This window comes from Cebidichthys violaceus, unplaced genomic scaffold (assembly GCF_023349555.1).
Source record: "Cebidichthys violaceus isolate CVI_PGR_0920_01 unplaced genomic scaffold, fCebVio1.0.p SCAF_87, whole genome shotgun sequence".
Lineage (NCBI taxonomy): Eukaryota > Metazoa > Chordata > Actinopteri > Perciformes > Stichaeidae > Cebidichthys > Cebidichthys violaceus.
The window spans coordinates 36,178-52,500 of NW_027176972.1; the positions used below are offsets into that span (position 1 = coordinate 36,178).

At 46.2% G+C, this 16,323-nt stretch overlaps 2 protein-coding genes across 3 annotated transcripts in view; one reads left to right on the forward strand and one right to left on the reverse strand.

Moving 5' to 3' along the window:
- Nucleotides 1–7,105, forward strand: part of dnah9l (dynein, axonemal, heavy polypeptide 9 like) — a 31,220-nt gene extending 24,115 nt beyond the window's left edge. Inside the window, exons 73-89 of the mRNA XM_068702609.1 lie at nt 131–271; nt 368–538; nt 666–788; nt 928–1,121; nt 1,224–1,372; nt 1,476–1,603; nt 1,772–1,909; nt 2,053–2,142; nt 2,211–2,402; nt 2,495–2,614; nt 2,999–3,058; nt 3,268–3,450; nt 5,468–5,650; nt 5,857–5,972; nt 6,312–6,424; nt 6,534–6,674; nt 6,858–7,105. Of these exons, the coding sequence (XP_068558710.1) occupies nt 131–271; nt 368–538; nt 666–788; nt 928–1,121; nt 1,224–1,372; nt 1,476–1,603; nt 1,772–1,909; nt 2,053–2,142; nt 2,211–2,402; nt 2,495–2,614; nt 2,999–3,058; nt 3,268–3,450; nt 5,468–5,650; nt 5,857–5,972; nt 6,312–6,424; nt 6,534–6,674; nt 6,858–7,105 (2,490 nt within the window). The remainder of the gene's footprint in view (nt 1–130; nt 272–367; nt 539–665; nt 789–927; nt 1,122–1,223; nt 1,373–1,475; nt 1,604–1,771; nt 1,910–2,052; nt 2,143–2,210; nt 2,403–2,494; nt 2,615–2,998; nt 3,059–3,267; nt 3,451–5,467; nt 5,651–5,856; nt 5,973–6,311; nt 6,425–6,533; nt 6,675–6,857) is intronic.
- A 135-nt stretch (nt 7,106–7,240) lies between these two features.
- The window catches only part of LOC137866636 (mitogen-activated protein kinase kinase kinase 20-like), a 10,264-nt gene continuing 1,181 nt past the window's right edge, over nt 7,241–16,323 (reverse strand). Inside the window, exons 2-11 of one of the 2 annotated variants that reach the window (XM_068702664.1) lie at nt 15,227–15,314; nt 13,940–14,041; nt 13,040–13,105; nt 12,931–12,959; nt 12,667–12,804; nt 12,234–12,320; nt 10,549–10,623; nt 10,311–10,417; nt 8,867–9,046; nt 7,241–8,748 (exon numbers count right to left, since the gene is read on the reverse strand). In XM_068702664.1, the coding sequence (XP_068558765.1) occupies nt 7,779–8,748; nt 8,867–9,046; nt 10,311–10,417; nt 10,549–10,623; nt 12,234–12,320; nt 12,667–12,804; nt 12,931–12,959; nt 13,040–13,105; nt 13,940–14,041; nt 15,227–15,314 (1,842 nt within the window). In that variant the 3' untranslated portion in view covers nt 7,241–7,778. Of the gene's footprint in view, nt 8,749–8,866; nt 9,047–10,310; nt 10,418–10,548; nt 10,624–12,233; nt 12,321–12,666; nt 12,960–13,039; nt 13,106–13,939; nt 14,042–15,226; nt 15,315–16,323 lie in introns of both variants that reach the window. The other variant, XM_068702662.1, reaches the window with a different exon arrangement.

Sequence of the window (16,323 nt, forward strand, 5' to 3'; positions counted from 1 at the left end):
GTAACGGGACGAACGCGCGTAGTGCTTAGTCGTTACAGCCTCGCAAGGAAGTTCACTTGTTTTTCACGTATGCGTCCCTCTGACCCATCTCTTCTTCTCCCGTCTTCTCCCTCCCATCCCTCACTCTCAGGTCCTGGAAGCTAAAGTCAACGAGGTGAAGATAAACGAAGCCAGAGAGCTCTATCGCCCCGTTGCCGTCAGAGCTTCGCTGCTCTACTTCATCATGAACGACCTCAACAAGATCAACCCCATGTACCAGTTCAGTCTGAAGGTCCGCCTCTCAACTCGAGAAACTGAATTATCGGTGATGAATTCGTGCAATGGGTGTAACCGACCGCGTAACAAACTTTCTCCCTCTCGTTCGCAGGCCTTTAACGTGGTTTTCCACAAGGCGGTGGCGATGGCGGAGGCCTGCGAGGATGTGAAGAGCAGAGTAAACACGCTCATAGACTGCGTTACCTACTCCACCTTCAACTACATCAGCAGGGGTCTGTTTGAAAGGGACAAGCTCACCTTTACTGCACAGCTAGCCTTCCAGGTGTGTATGTGTCAGCGTCAGTGAGAGAGAGTGTGTGTGTGTGTGTGTGTGTGTGTGTGTGTGTGTGTGTGTGTGTGTGTGTGTGTGTGTGCGCGTTTCATCCCTGACCGCGTTTGTTCTCTTTCAGTTGCTCCTGATGAGTCATGAGATCGATGTGCGAGAGCTAGACTTCCTGCTGCGCTTTAACATTGACCACCACTACGTCAGCCCGCTCGACTTTCTCTCCAACTCAGCGTGGAGCGCCATCAAGGTGCACGCACACACACACACACACACACACACACACACACACACACACACACAGGATTTTTTTTTTTTTTTGCCGGCTCAAATTTGATATGATATGATTTTTGTGCCAACACACCCCGCTGTGCCTTGCTGTTGCCCAGGTGATGAGTTTCACTGATGAGTTTCGTGGTCTGGATCGGGACATCGAAGGTTCTCCTAAGCGCTGGAAGAAGATGGTGGAGTCCGAGTGTCCCGAGAAAGAGAAGTTTCCTCAGGAGTGGAAAGGGAAAAGCTCCCTGCAGAAACTCATCATGATGAGAGCCCTGAGGCCTGATCGTATGACCTACGCTCTTAGGTGAGGAACACGTGTGTTTTATTCCTTTTTGGATTATCAACTTTTCTATCCATTCTCCACAAACCCAGAGTATTTCTGCTCTTCCCTATTGGCATACTGTAGGAACTTTGTGGAGGAGAAACTTGGCGTGAAGTACACAGAGGGCCGAAAGACTGAATTTGCCAAGTCTTTCAGAGAAAGTGGTCCAGCCTCACCCGTGTTCTTCATCCTGTCCCCTGGAGTGGACCCACTGAAAGATGTGGAGTCACTGGGTACTGTAAACAGAGTGGACTCACTTAGATAGATGGACGGATGGATTTTCAGTGGGAAGATTTATCGCAGTGGGAGGTTTTAATCTACATTCCTGTTCCCCAGGGAGGAAGCTGGGTTTCACTATCGACCTTGGGAAGCTTCACAACGTGTCCTTGGGCCAGGGCCAGGAAGCTGTGGCTGAGGTTGCCATGGAGATGGCTGCCAAGGAGGGTCATTGGGTTATATTGCAGGTCCGACTGGAAAAGAGAATGTGACCGAATAATGCTCCCATCGCGCCATGTTCCCTTTTTTAATAATAATGAATTCCTGAAACTCTAAATAATCCACGCTCCAAAGTTCACACCGTCGCCGTCGCTACACTGGATTTTGACGGCGTGTTTTCATTCACCTCCCTGTAGAACATCCACCTGGTTGCTCGCTGGCTGGGTTCACTCGAGAAGCTCCTGGAGCGCTGCTGTGAGGGCAGCAATCCGGACTACAGGGTGTTCATGAGCGCCGAGCCGGCGCCGACGCCCCAGGAACACATTATCCCACAGGTAGGTAAAGTCACCAGTGCATCAGGCATACACGCATAGAATGAATGCAGGCGCCCTGGCGTCTTCCATGTAGACGCCACAGTTCTTCCACTTTCGTAAAAAGTCTCGGCGTTAAATACAGATGTTATATACGTTTTCCTCAGGGCATCCTGGAAAACGCTATCAAGATCACCAACGAACCTCCGACGGGCATGCACGCCAATTTGCATGCAGCTCTGGACAACTTTGACCAGGTGAGTGTCTACTGGTGCTTAGCAGTGCTTGTTTGTCTGTGCGTTAACTCACTGGTCTCTCTCTCTAGGACATCCTGGACCAGTGCAGCCGTGAGCAGGAGTTTAAGACCATCCTCTTCTCTCTGTGTTACTTCCACGCCTGTGTGGCAGAGAGGAGGAAGTTTGGATCCCAGGGTTGGAACAGAAAGTATCCCTTCAACACCGGAGACCTGACGATATCGGTTAACGTCCTCTATAACTACCTGGAGGCTAATGCGCAGGTGGGGGGAGGTGCGACGTGTTTGCGGTGAGGACGATAAGAGATGATGATTGTATAGCGGTGATTTCCATAATGATTATGATGATGATGAAGGTGCCATGGGAGGACCTGAGGTATCTGTTTGGGGAGATCATGTATGGAGGACACATCACTGACGACTGGGACAGACGGCTCTGCAGAACATACCTGGAAGAATATATGCAGCCCAACCAGGTTTGTACTTTTGTTTTTTGAGAGAGGAAAAAAGACAAAGCGAACGTCTGGCTGACTGGGACGACTGAGTGTCGGCATGCTCAGCTGTGTTCTACCACAAGGGGACCAAATGAGAACTGTGCCAGATTCAGCTTTGGGTTTTTGGAGCGCAAACAAAAAGACGATTTTTGGGCTCAGAATCAGCTCTCATTTAGCTGCAATTTGGCGAATTCATTTGGGCCAGATATTGCACATGCAAGCTAAAGAGTGTCTTGGCGAGCAGACGTGCCAGATTTAGGCCCAGACATTTTGGCTAACTGGGTTAGGACAATTAAACATGTTGGACTCTGATGGAGATCTCAAGCTGAAATCCTTCTCTCTGTTGTTTTTTTTTTTTTTCCACAGTTTGACCGGAAGCTTTCTTTGGCTCCTGGGTTTGTTGTCCCGTCCAACCTGGACTACCAGGTAACTAGAGATGGAGAGCTTGACACAGTTTCACTCTCATCGTCAGCTGTCCCTACAGTTGGACATTTAACTGGTCCAAACAGAAGTGTACACAAGGAGAGTCCATCCACTAAATATGTCTGACTGTAAAACGCTTTAAATAAAAGTACCAACTTTGACAAATGACAATAACAGATGGCATTCATTCATTTATTCTTCTACATGTCCAGGGCTACCATGACTTCATAGATGAGATGCTGCCCCACGAGAGCCCAGTGCATTATGGGTTGCACCCCAACGCGGAGATTGAGTTCTTGACAGTGACGTCGGATAACCTTTTCCACACTCTGCTGGAGCTGCAGTCTCCCGATGCCGTGATGGGGGAGGGAGCCTCCCAGACGCTGGAGGAGAAGGTAGCCACGCCCCCACATTTTCCAATCCGCCGTCGACTTGACTGAACCTGTACCAGAACTTCTGATCCATACAAACACTCAGAGATAAACAGGAAGGCGATCCAGGCACTCCGACATCTTAGAACAAAGAGGAAGGGACTATTTAAAAGCCTTAATTCTAGTAGCTACGTCATTTAGAAGAGCCGCTTTGTTTCAACCACTGCAGGTCTTCATCATTTAACAAACAAAACGGATGTTACGTACAACCAATGGGAGGCAATCATATGACCCGGCTAATGACATGACACGTGAAACAAATTGAAAATAATGAAAACACTAATTATCATGAGAAGAGACCTTTTTTTAAATTTGTATTTATACATCATAAATGGAAGATATACGTAGATGTTCTGTCAGCATTAATATTTAGTTTGCACAATATTACAGTTAATGCGATGCATATATTTAAAGGTGCCAAACTAAGGAAAGACTAAACTCCACAAAGAGTCGCTCTCAATAAGAGCCCTGTTGCTTTAGCCCGACGGTCCCCCATTTGGACGCAGAAGTACAAAAGTTGTGCACAGTTTAGTGTACAAAGTGAGCACCAAAGAACCCACGAAGAACGAATATAATGATGTTATAGTTCTGGAAAAATCCTCAGAAACCTGGGAACAACATGAACTAGGCCACTTCTACAAACACAACTCCACAACAACAAACACAACTCCCATAAGCCAAGTTTCCAAATAACAAAATATCATAAATCATAACTCAATATGACTGGAACTGACCAGAGAAAACAGCTGCTACTGATCGTTAGCTACGTGCTAGCTCCAAAAGAGCAGCATGAAAAAGCATGTCCGTTTGACACAGATTACGGAGATATATTCCATTTCTCTCCCCGGTAAACCATCGCAGAGCTGTTCAGCATCAAACACAAAAAGTCACACAGATTTATGTAATATTGTACTCACTTTTGGTCGAGTCTCAGCGAAAAAATGAAATATTTCCGTACTTCCTCGTCTTTGTGTTCCAGCTGCATCCGCTCTGTGAGAATCCATTGTTTACGGAAGTCTCCGACATTCCTCGCCTTGTTGGGAGGGATGGAAGTCTCAGCAAATTGGATTTCAGATCTGACATCAGATGGGACGTTTTTCATTCTCATTGGCTAATAGTGCTGTCAATCATCTAACTTTCAATTCCCTGCAATTCTATTGGCTTCTACGGTTCGAAGGAGGGCTCAATAGCGAAAATCGGAGAAAGGGGGGCTGAGCTGCAGCCCTGAACAGAGACACAGAGCTGGATCTGAAATGAACACAGAGACTAGAAAGGGCCAAGAAAGGATCCTGGTCTTCAAATGAAGCCCAAACTGCTCTGTTTAGATGTGTTGAACACCATTAGTGATGTATACAAGTTAAATATATAGTTTGGTACATGATAAAGTTAAAATAACACACATTGTGCAACATGTGTAAATGTGTAAACATTGGAATCCTCGCCTGAAATCTCTGTACTGGATCCTCTCTAGCTTTTGAATGCTTCACTTGATCTAAGTAGAAATGTGTATAGAGACCCTCAACATATAGCTCTATGATCTGGGAGAGCTTGAAAGCTTGGATCTATATGATTTCTAAAAGAAAATATCCTGAAATAGATTTTTTTTTTCAGGCAAAAATTAGATTTTTCAATTTGTGCTGTGTGCCATCTTAATATGCTCTTAACCAGTAACATATAGACTGATATTTACACGTATCAACACATCTCACAAGTGTTAGGCTTATTTTAATACAAAAATTATTAAAATAGCCCTTACAGTTGCAACGCTACACTCATTCTAGTACGGGTATGCTTTTTTCGAGCGGAGGCCTAAAAATAGGCTCAGGGTTTAAAAGGTCCGTTTGATTTCTTTCGGCATGTGTTGATGAAAAAAATGGATGAGACTGCAATGCTTACATCTGATGATCTGTTGAAGGAGAGCGTCGCACTGAAGTGACTGTGCTCTGTCAAAAAACCTAATCCAGTAACCACGCTCCCTCAGGTGAAAACCATTTTAGACGAGGTGCTGGAGAAGCTGCCGGAGGAGTACAACATGTCCGACATCACCTCCAAGACGGCTGAGCGGTCCCCTTACATTCTGGTCTGCTTCCAGGAGTGCGAGCGCATGAACACGCTCATCTCCGAGATACGGCGCTCGCTCAAGGAGCTTGACCTGGGACTCAAGGTGCGCCTCACGCCTCTTTTGTGTGTGTTTCTATGTTTGCGTACAGTGCAGCCCTCTTGGTCTGACGCACAAACACAAACCCATCCTGCTGATTTTCCTTCATCTGAACAGCTGCCACACACTGGAGTGTAAAAAAAAAAAGGGGTCCCACGGCTGTTTGTTACAGCATTGCACTAGTGTCTCATCTTCAATGTGTGTATTCAAAGGGGGAACTGGCCATCTCCTCTGAGATGGAGAAGCTGCAATCAGCCCTGTTCTTTGACGACGTCCCCGATACCTGGACCAGGCTGGCCTACCCCTCCACCTACAGCCTGGCTATATGGTGCGTGTGTGTGTGTGTGTGTGTGTGTGTGTGTGTGTGTGTGTGTGTGTGTGTGGGTGTGTGTGTGTCTGTCAGTGTTTGAATGTGAGCTTTTAAAAATGTGGTGATACATTACATTTCAGAATCGTGAAAAATGACATAATCAAGCCGTTTGAGACACTGTACTGCGATACATTACATATAGATGTATAATCCATCCACAGTAGCTGTATTTTTTTCAGTTTCCAGAACACTGATATTACTCTGAAATCTTTCTCTGTGTGTGTGTGTGTGTGTGTGTGTGTGTGTGTGTGTGTGTGTGTGTGTGTGTGTGTGTGTGTGTGTGTGTGTGTGTCTCAGGTATAATGATGTGTTGCAGCGTTGTAAAGAGCTGGACAGCTGGACTCAGGACTTGTCTCTGCCTAGTGTGGTCTGGCTGTCTGGACTTTTCAACCCACAGTCCTTCCTCACCGGTAACGCACAGATAAGAGCGCTACCTTGGCGTGACTAGAATATATTCACAACTCTCCCATCGTCTTTTTTTCCTCTATTTGCTATTGATATATTGTTCCGGCTTTCCAGCGGTGATGCAGTCTCTGGCGCGTAAGAACGAGTGGCCCCTGGATAAAGTAAACCTGACGGTGGATGTGACCAAGAAGTTTAAGGAAGAGTTCAACCAACCTGCCAGGGAGGGTGCATACGTCTATGGACTTTACATGGAAGGTAGACAGACACTGCCTTTCATTTCCTCTCTATTGTGAGGGGCAACATGTTACTGATCCTTGAGCAACATACCTATCTTTGGACATTTTGCGTGAAAGCTTAATTTGCCCTTTTCCTGTAATGTTTTTAACACGTTGTCCTGTCCTCATCACTTGTGTCCTCCTCCTCCTCCTCCTCTGGCAGGTGCAAGGTGGGACACTCAGGCCGGGGTGATTGCTGAAGCCCGTCTAAAGGAGCTGACCCCGACCATGCCCGTCATCTCAGTCCGAGCTGTGCCCAATGACCGCCAGGAGACCCGGAATATCTACGAGTGTCCGCTCTACAAGACCAAGATCAGAGGACCCACATACGTTTGGACTTTCAGCCTCAAGACGAGGGAGAGGCCTGCCAAGTGGGTGCTGGCAGGAGTGGCTCTGCTGCTCAGTGTGTGAGAGGGAGTCGGGGGGGGGGGGGGGGGGGGGGGGGTTCTTGAGAGAAAATTGAGAGGGACGTTATTTTATTGGGCAATGTTGTCACGTGTGATATTCGGAATTTTCGGAAAAAACGTATGCACATAGACCGGAAGGTTGAGTTTCTTCTCTTTTTATTGAAAAATGATAAAATATACAGAAAGAAATGCCGAAAAAATACACACACTAGATCACAGTTAGAACCGATAAAGTCAAAGCTTGTTTTGAACAAATCAAATCTAAAAACTACAAAATTTTAAGCAGAAGAAAAGAAAAAAAAAAAAGAAGAAAAAAACCCCCCGACAGTGCTGCCTCATTAGAGCGGCGTTCAAGTGTGTCATTTTTGTAACACTTGTACCTCCTACGGTATGTTATGCAGCAGTTTTAATAGCACATTAAATTACACAGGTGAAGTCATTCTGACATGACGAGACGACCTCTTCTTGTCCTTTTTCGCTCCTTCCTACTTCACAGTACACATGGGTATAGAATTCATCCATTCAATAAAAAAAAAAAGAATTAACAAAAGAAATGTGTGTAAACCAGCTCTTTTCAAACTGGAGATTCTAATGCACATACTGTAGCTCAGACACCGTATGTGCTAACAAGTCAAAATCGCTTCTAGTTTGGCCTCTGTGTGTGCGTTGTCTGTGTGCTAGTCACTGTCGGACCAATCTAGCTCCATCATGTCCATGGCTGCGGTGGCCATGTTGATCTTGGTTCCGTGTCGCACGCTGCAGCTCTTCACAGAGTTCTGATTGGACGAGGCCCGCATGCTCACCTGCACCCCCGAGCGACCGATGACTCCTCCTACTTCCCCTCTAATCTTTTGGCTGATGGCCTCGCTGCGGTCCCCTCTGACTCCCTGCAGCACGACTCCCATGTCGCTCCGGCGACCCCTGACCCCAAGCTCACTCCTGACCTTCATCACTCCCAGGTCGCCCATGTTCATGTTCATGTCCATGTCACCTAGTCTCTCCATCTCCCCCATCTCATCCATGTCTAAGGACAGCATGTCCCCCAAGCCCCCCATACTCCCATGGAGACCCTTGAACATGGTCGGGAGCCTCCCTCCCTCTATACCTCCCTCCTTCCCTTCCTCATCGAGCCGGTCCCCCAGCTTTTCTATCTCCCATCCTCCCTCCTTCTCCTTCTCCCCTTCTGCCTCTCCAAACCCACCCGAATACCCTCGGACTATGGTGGTCACCCTGCTCCTCTGCATCCCTCCTTTCTCCCGGTCCCCCTCCTCCCACGTCCTCTCCTCCCTCTCAACCACGCCGCCTGGGAAACTCCTGAGTGTCACCTGCACCCTTCCTCCCTCCATGCTCCCGGTGTCATCCCTCTCCCTCTGCCCCCAGCCCTTCTCCTCCAGGGTCCCTTCCTCTTCCCCGTCCTCCTCTCCCAACCGCCCCTGCAACCCTCGGAGCACGGCATGCAGCCTCCCGCCGTCGAGCGAGCCCATCCCCCTCTCCAGCGCCGCACTGCTCCCCCCTCTCCGTGTCTCCGTTGCTGAGGGTGCGGAGGAGACAGCTGACGCCAGCACTGCTGACTCCGGCACTGTTGGAGTCTTGAGAATGAGAGCGGAAGAAAGAGCCGGTGGAACCGATGGACATCGGTGTGAAGAACTGATGAAGTCAGGGAGAAGGGAAGAAGAGGAGGGCCAAGATCGTTAAAAAAAAGAAGAAAAAAAAAGTTTGTGTTCAGACAGCTGAAGAAAACAAAAAAAAATCAACTTCCACTTACTGGTGAGATGTTTGAGCGCTCCATGAGTAGGAGGTCGGACTGGGAGACATGTTGGAGCGCTCCATCAGCCTCTCCTCCCACAGTCTGAGCCTCCTCTCCCTCTCCTCCAGCTCCTTCTCCTTAGAGTACAACTCCCTCTCCAGCTTCCGAAGGCGCTCCAGGGTCGACTCAATTTCACACCTGGAGCATGACAGAATCTAGGGTCATCCATTGGGACTTTGTACACGCAGACGTGGGATTTAGTTTTAAAAGCAAGTTAACGACAGGGGAAAGCAAAAGCTGCCGCTCTGATACACTGGCAAACATTGGAAGGATGAACCTATTTTAAATGAGTGTATTCTAGTGTCCTATAGCAGATCACATGACATGTTGAGTTTACCTGACTTAAAATATGCAGCTGCAGTACTGTGAGTTACCACGAGAGGTCCCCTGTGAGCAGGCGAGTGACCGTCCATGAAACTGCATTCACAAAACACAATCAACTCGCAGCAACTAAATATAGACAGATATGACGCACAGCCATACCTCCCCCTGTTCCTTCCATACCTCCCTATTCATTCATCCCGCCCCTTCAACTCCCTCACTCCCCTCTTCGCCTCCCCCTTTCCTTGTCCGACTGTTTCCACCCGTACCCAAAACTTCACTCAGAATTGATTGCCTCGCTGTATTCGTGTTAAAAAATGCACAGAATCTCGCACCTTGTCTCTTCTGCTCCTTCCTCCACCTCCCTTTCCCTCTCTCCCTCTCCCTCTCTCTCTCTCTCCCCCCCCTGTCTCTCCCCTGTCGTTGACCTGTCCCGCTTCCTGCCACCTGCCATTTCTGTCCCTTGTTTCCGTCTTTTAGATTTCACACCTAATAGCTCCCTGAACTTCTACTCTTCTCCAGCTCATACTTGATTTCTCCTCTACCTTTTGCCCCCCCACCCCCCCCTCCTCCCCCACTCCCACTGTCTTTCTCCCCATGGTGGCGCGAGGGCAAAGTGGAGGAGCAGAGGAATCTCTTCCATGGACACTTTCCAGAGAGCTTATTATAGACCGAAGCAGAGCATGGGGTCACACATTCAACTTCTCTCCTGAGCTTTAGAGTCCACAGAGCTGTGTATGTGTGCACGTGTGTGTGTGTGTGTGTGTGTGTGTGTGTGTGTGTGTGTGTGAGACTACGTTGAATTTATGTCTGCATGCATATTGACTTGTCTATGGAGTACAGTAAATCACAGACTGCATTTGTCACTGTGAACAAGACTTTACTTTATACGCTTTGAAAATGATCCGCCTCATTCTCAGACACAGTGCAGATGTGTGGCTTTTTTTGGGACGTCTACAAGATTGATAACGTCCCCCGATACTTGGACCAAGCTGGCCTACCCCTCCACCTACAGCCTGGCTCTATGGTGTGTGTGTGTGTGTGTGTGTGTGTGTGTGTGTGTGTGTGTGTGTGGCCATACCTCCACTGGTCCTTGTTATGTAGGAAGGAGTTACACTGGTCCGGTAGCCTGCTGTCGTTGGCCATGGTCTCCAGGTTTACCAGCACCTGTTTGAACTGCGGACGCTCCTGCAGACCCACGCATGCACACAGGTTAAGATAACCAGCTGACACGCCTCCTTTTAACGTCTTTAACGATTAAAAGAGGCATTTTTTTTTTATGGAGATTAACCACTGTAACCGTTGCTCATCTTGCTCACCTTTGGGTCTGCTTGCCAACATTTCCTCATCAGCTCTGCAAAACTTCCTGGACAGCTGGTGGGGATGGTCAGCCTCTAGATACACAAATGCATACAAGAAGTAGCTTTTTATTATTATTAAAAAAAAACATATATATATATATATATAGTACCACCTTGTTTTTAAAATAATTAAACCTACAAAAAGCCTCTGAAAACTTGTCTTCAAATCTAACGTTTTTTTCCTCCAAACATTAAATATTCATGACTAAATAAGCAACAATTAAAGTTAAGAGTCTGCAGACACGTTCGTCAAGTCTGTGAAGCACAGGGGAGCTTTGAGCTACACGCTAACGTCAGCATGCTAACATGCTCACAGTGACAAATGCTAGCATGCTGATGTTTAGCAGGTGTAATGTTTACCCTGTTCACCATCTTAGTTTTGCGTGTGTTACCATGCTAACATTTGCGAATTTGTAGGAAACAGAAAGTACAGCTAAGGCTAATGTCATCAGTTTTGCAGGTATTTAGTCATGAACAAAAGTATACCCTAAAAAAATGAGTGAGTGTGGCTAAAAACATCTTTACGTATCATTTATTAAGAGTTTAAACACTCGTAATCTCAGCTAATGTGCTTCATCAAGTCTGGATTTATCAGATTTGATTGACAGGAAACTGCCCCCCCCCCCCCCCCCCCCCCCCCCCCGGCGGCGTCACCTCATTTTAAACCAACTACTGCTGATCCTGATGGGGTTATCAGAAGTACGTCGTACGTCGTGACGTCACCTTTTCCAAAGTCCCAGCCGTCTCAAACCAGACAGAAGAGCTCAGAGAAAGAAGTTCTTCCTCTAAACATCTGTTTAACGCACACTCGGTCGGTTTATGAGCTAAAATGGGTCCTTTTGAAAGTGTGTGTGTATATCTTCCTATAACATTTGAACTGCAGTAACGCCACTAAACCACAGCGTTACGCGGAGACAATGCCCCCTGGTCTCACCAAAAAGGTCTGAATGAACCCAGCAGACGGCTCCACACTACAGTGCAGTGAATGGAAACAGTGATATTTCAGGATTAATCCCAGAGAAAACTGACTCTAAGTGGAGAGAGGGCAAGTAAGAGGGTCAGGAGGAGAGGCATAGCAGTGGAGGGGAAAATCAGAGGGAGACTGGGAAAGGAAAGAGTGAGTTATTTAGGGAGAGTATTTGGAGATTAGCCAACCGCTACGCAGGAATCATGTTCTCAGAGTTGTTTGTTGGCCCCCACTGTGTGTGTGTGTGTGTGTGTGTGTGTGTGTGTCTGTTGTGGGGGATTCAGGCACGTCAATAACTGAAACACATACACTCTATAACCATCATCCCCCACCTCCCCGTAAACCTCTTGAATTAACCCTGCTATCGCTGCAATCTTTCCTCTTTCTTTCTCTCTCTCTCTCTCTCTCTCTCTCTCTCGTAAAGGCTTTAGCCGGGGGGGGGGGGGGGAGTCTGGCCGAGCTCCACTGCTGTGTATCCAGGCCTTACAAGAGCAGAGAGCTGACATCAGGCCTAAAAATACCCAGCCTCAGCCTCACCAGCTCGCAGTGGAAACCATGAGAGCATCGCATTGTTCCTCCAGCCTTCTCAAACTCTGATGGGTCGACATGCTGACAGTGTGTTCAGGAAGGTGTGCTCCCGTGTGTGTGTGTGTGTGTGTGTTTGGGGGGGGGTTACCTCTTGTTTTTCCACCACCAGCCATGCAACCTGCAGCCCTTCGAAACCTTTGAAAGGAACCTCACGAGTCAGCATCTCCCACAGCACCTGGCCACGGAACAAAGACTGCGTTGGTTCATTCAGACATGACTTCTTTTGACGCCTTGCGAGTAGCGGCGGCCTTTTATTACATGCTTACTCTCCTAAATCGATAGTCTTGATAGGAATACCCACAATACCCGATGCAGTAAAGCGGAGAACACTTTGGAACGCTGATACGATATTTACATTTTTCATCTAAATACAAAAAGCCAAACAAGAATATCGCTTGAATAAAAAAAGGGTTTTTAGCAAAATCAGAAACTGTCCGATAAAAGAAAATCGGACAAAAACAAATCTGAGCCATAATTTAATTCCAGCTGTCAGTAATACTATATTGGTATTAGAAACTCACCACGCCGTAGGAGTAGGTGTCACAGGTCTCAGAGACAGGCAGGCTCTGGATGACTTCGGGAGCCATCCAAGGAAAAGTGCCCACCACCGTCATGTGTGTGGTGTGAGAGAGGAACTTAGACGCCCCGAAGTCGCAGATCTGAAATCGCAACAGAGGGCAAAGTGAAGAAAAAAAAACAAAAAAAAAACACAGAAATACCCGTGCGCCTAAAATTGAATGAAAACCACTAAATTGCGGTCGTCCGGACATCACAAAGACGCGCACCTTCAGCACTCTGTCTGCCGTCATCACCACTGTAAAAGAGAGGGAACCGGTCAAAACAGACAAACGGCAAAGAGAACTCCCGTTTAGGTGGAGGTGTTCAATGCGTTACCGTTCCGTGACTTGAGGTCTCTGTGGATGACTTTGACCGGAGCTTCTGCGTGGAGGTAATGCATCCCTGTAAGGAAATCAAGCATCAATACCAAAAACTACAACCTTTTAATGTTCATTCTGATTGGGGTTGTTTTTTTTTTTTTTGGTGGAATTTCCTTCCAGCACTTAAAAAAGGCAGAAAGAGTAGGATTTCAAAGTTGATCCCGGCTCAATGACGCCAACGCACGACACCCGCCTGAGTATAGGAGCGCGCTCGCCATCAGGTGAGAGGCTACCTCAAATCCACTCCTGGTTTGGGAACTAGCTGTGGTCCCTTCTTGGTGTTCAGCCTCGCTATGTTTGTGTCCTTTTTCTGCACCGTTTCTGCTATTTTCGCAGATTCTGACGCCCAGAAACGTGCCAAACGTAAACAAATTACAAGGAAAATACAGACGGAGAGCAGGAACAGACACCGGGGGTCATAAGTGCTGATTGAGAGGGATTGTTGTTGGTTTGTACCTCCAACATTCACTGCCTCAGTAATCAGCAAGGTGTCATTTGCCAACTTTTCTTTCCCCGGGTGTTTAAAAATCATATATCCAACAGATATACGTCCAAATGAATACGTTTTACTGTTCTGTATATTCATAGTTTTAGTCGATTCTTTTATTTTGAGGTTGTAGTAATTGCAACAGGCAACGTGTTCTCGTTAAAAACACATGTATTAAGAGGCAAATAAAACACTGTGTAAACTAGTATTAACTCTTGTACATAATGACTTGAGTGTGACAGTAAACAGATCTACCTTTGCTTGATTTAAGAAGCTAAGTGACTGAACCCTGACACAGAGATATGTATCATTATAATTAATAACAATAATAATAATAATGATTAAAGAAAAAAAAAAAAAAGAGTGTACCTTTGGCTATCTGTATGGCCCATGTCATGACCTGCTCCATGTCCATCTCCTCACTCTGCTCACTGGAAAGATACTCATACAGAGATCCTGCACTGGCATATTCTGCAAGAACACACACACACACACACACACACACACACACAGAAGCAATTGTCATTATAGGAGAACAGGGCATTAAAACAGTCTATTGAAATAATATAAATACACTTTTTGAATGCAGTTACAGCAGATGTAAAAAAAAACGTAGATGTAGCTTAAACCGACTGAACGTTTGACAGAAGTGACCGCGATGCTACAAAGCGAAGTGACAGGACATTCTTTTGCGGCGCAGTTGTGGTTCACGTCGATGTGTTATAATGTTTGAGGAACGTCGCACACAGTTAATGCACAGCTGAGGAGCCACCTACACAGAGGAGCTCACTCAAAATCAGTGGAAAAGATCACAACCTTCAACACCCTGACTGTCTAATCCAGATTATCTCTTGAACCCTGAACCTCGTTTTTCCTGTTAAATCTGACAATTAAAAACAGACAAAGCAGAACAGAGTGGATCATGAGTAGGACATGGACAAATCTGTCTTTTTCAAACGTCTGGCAAAATGCATTTCACTGGCACCAAACTCCATCTTAGGTTTACGTACAGTACTCTTTATTTTTAGTAAGCATTGGGTTTTATTAGACTTGTTGCCGGACTGTAGTGGTGTGCTTTATCTTAACCATATGACCCCCATACCGGGATTACAACCGCATCCAAACATGCTGGTCTCAGTTACAAATGTCCTGCCAGGAAACGCAGCAAGAACCTGCGTATACACACCGATCCTTCAAAACACACACCAAGACACGCCCATCGGAGCATGTGCTAACGTGTCCGTAAGCGGGGCCTGGAGGATCCAATACACACTACACTAATAAAGCTAATATACGTATATATATATACACACACACACACACACTTGTGTAGTTTTATAAGAGAGGACAATCTGCCCTGACCCTAACCCCTCCCTGCCTCACCTTAGACCTTGACTTGACCCTAACACCTACTTACTTCTATCTGTGAGGCCGTGACCCCCAAAGATAATTATACGCGTGTTAATTTATGGCGCACTTCTTCAAAAGATAATTCTCATCTGAATTACATTTTGGATTAAAATACTCCCCAGCAATCACATGTTTAGGTTGTGTGTTCTGAAAGGATACATGAATCCCATAAACACACACACACACACACACACACACACACACACACACACACACACACACACACACACACACGTGGGGTCTGACCTGTGACAATGCCATAGTTGGGAGATTCCAGCACGGCTCCATAAAACTGAATGATGTTCTTATGACTCAAGACGCTAAGAATCTCCGCCTGGACGAGGAGACAAGAAGACATAGAAACAAGAGGGATATGAACAACTTCACATACAGATGTGACACGTCAATAATGTGCCGATCATTCCTGGGAGACTGCAAAACCGAAAAAGTTGAGAGTTTCTGACTTGTTATCCAATTCCAACGTTGCTCCGGACCCGTGTCTCCCGGATGCCTGAGCTGAGGCACAGGTTGAGAGTCTCCAAAACACAGATCTTCCACATCGCAGCGACAAACACGCCATTAAACCCTCTGCATTTGTGGAATATGTAACTGTTGCCAAGCAACATAATACCTTAACCATCATTAAATCACACGAAAAAAAAAAAAACTGCACAGAAATATTTTTCTCAATAAAAAGTTCAAAAGAGCAATTTGTTTTTATTCCCACATGTAATTATCAGTATGTACATCAGTTTTATGTGCATGTATTTGCACATTTACTCACAGTACTGCACTTATGTACAAGTTTGAAGTTCTTCTACTTGTACTCGAGTAGTTCTATTTTATTCGACTTAATACTTTATGCTCATATTATATCTGATCATATAACATGATTCTGCATGTGTGCTTTAACCAGGCGCCGTTGCGAATGCGTCTTATAAATACACGTCTCACAAGTGCATTCAGAAATAATAATAAGAGTAAATAGTGTTGGTGTTGCTATTTTGACTTGAAGTAAACTACGTGAACACTTCTTCCACCGCTGTGTGAATGTAGCACTCGTGCAAAGATGACTTGAAATATGATTCGAATGCGAGTGTTCACAAACGGCTCCATTGCACATGAAGCATTGCAGCAGAACGAATCCACTAAAGCTGCAGCTCTCCCATAATCCAATCAAATGTGTATTCATATATGACCTGCACACACACACACACACACACACATCGTCTGTCTGCGTGACTGCATTTACTTATGCGCATGCTTTACATGTTTAAATCTGCTGCAACAATAATAACACCACAACACCATGCCCGATTATTAACTCACGGCTCACGCTTACT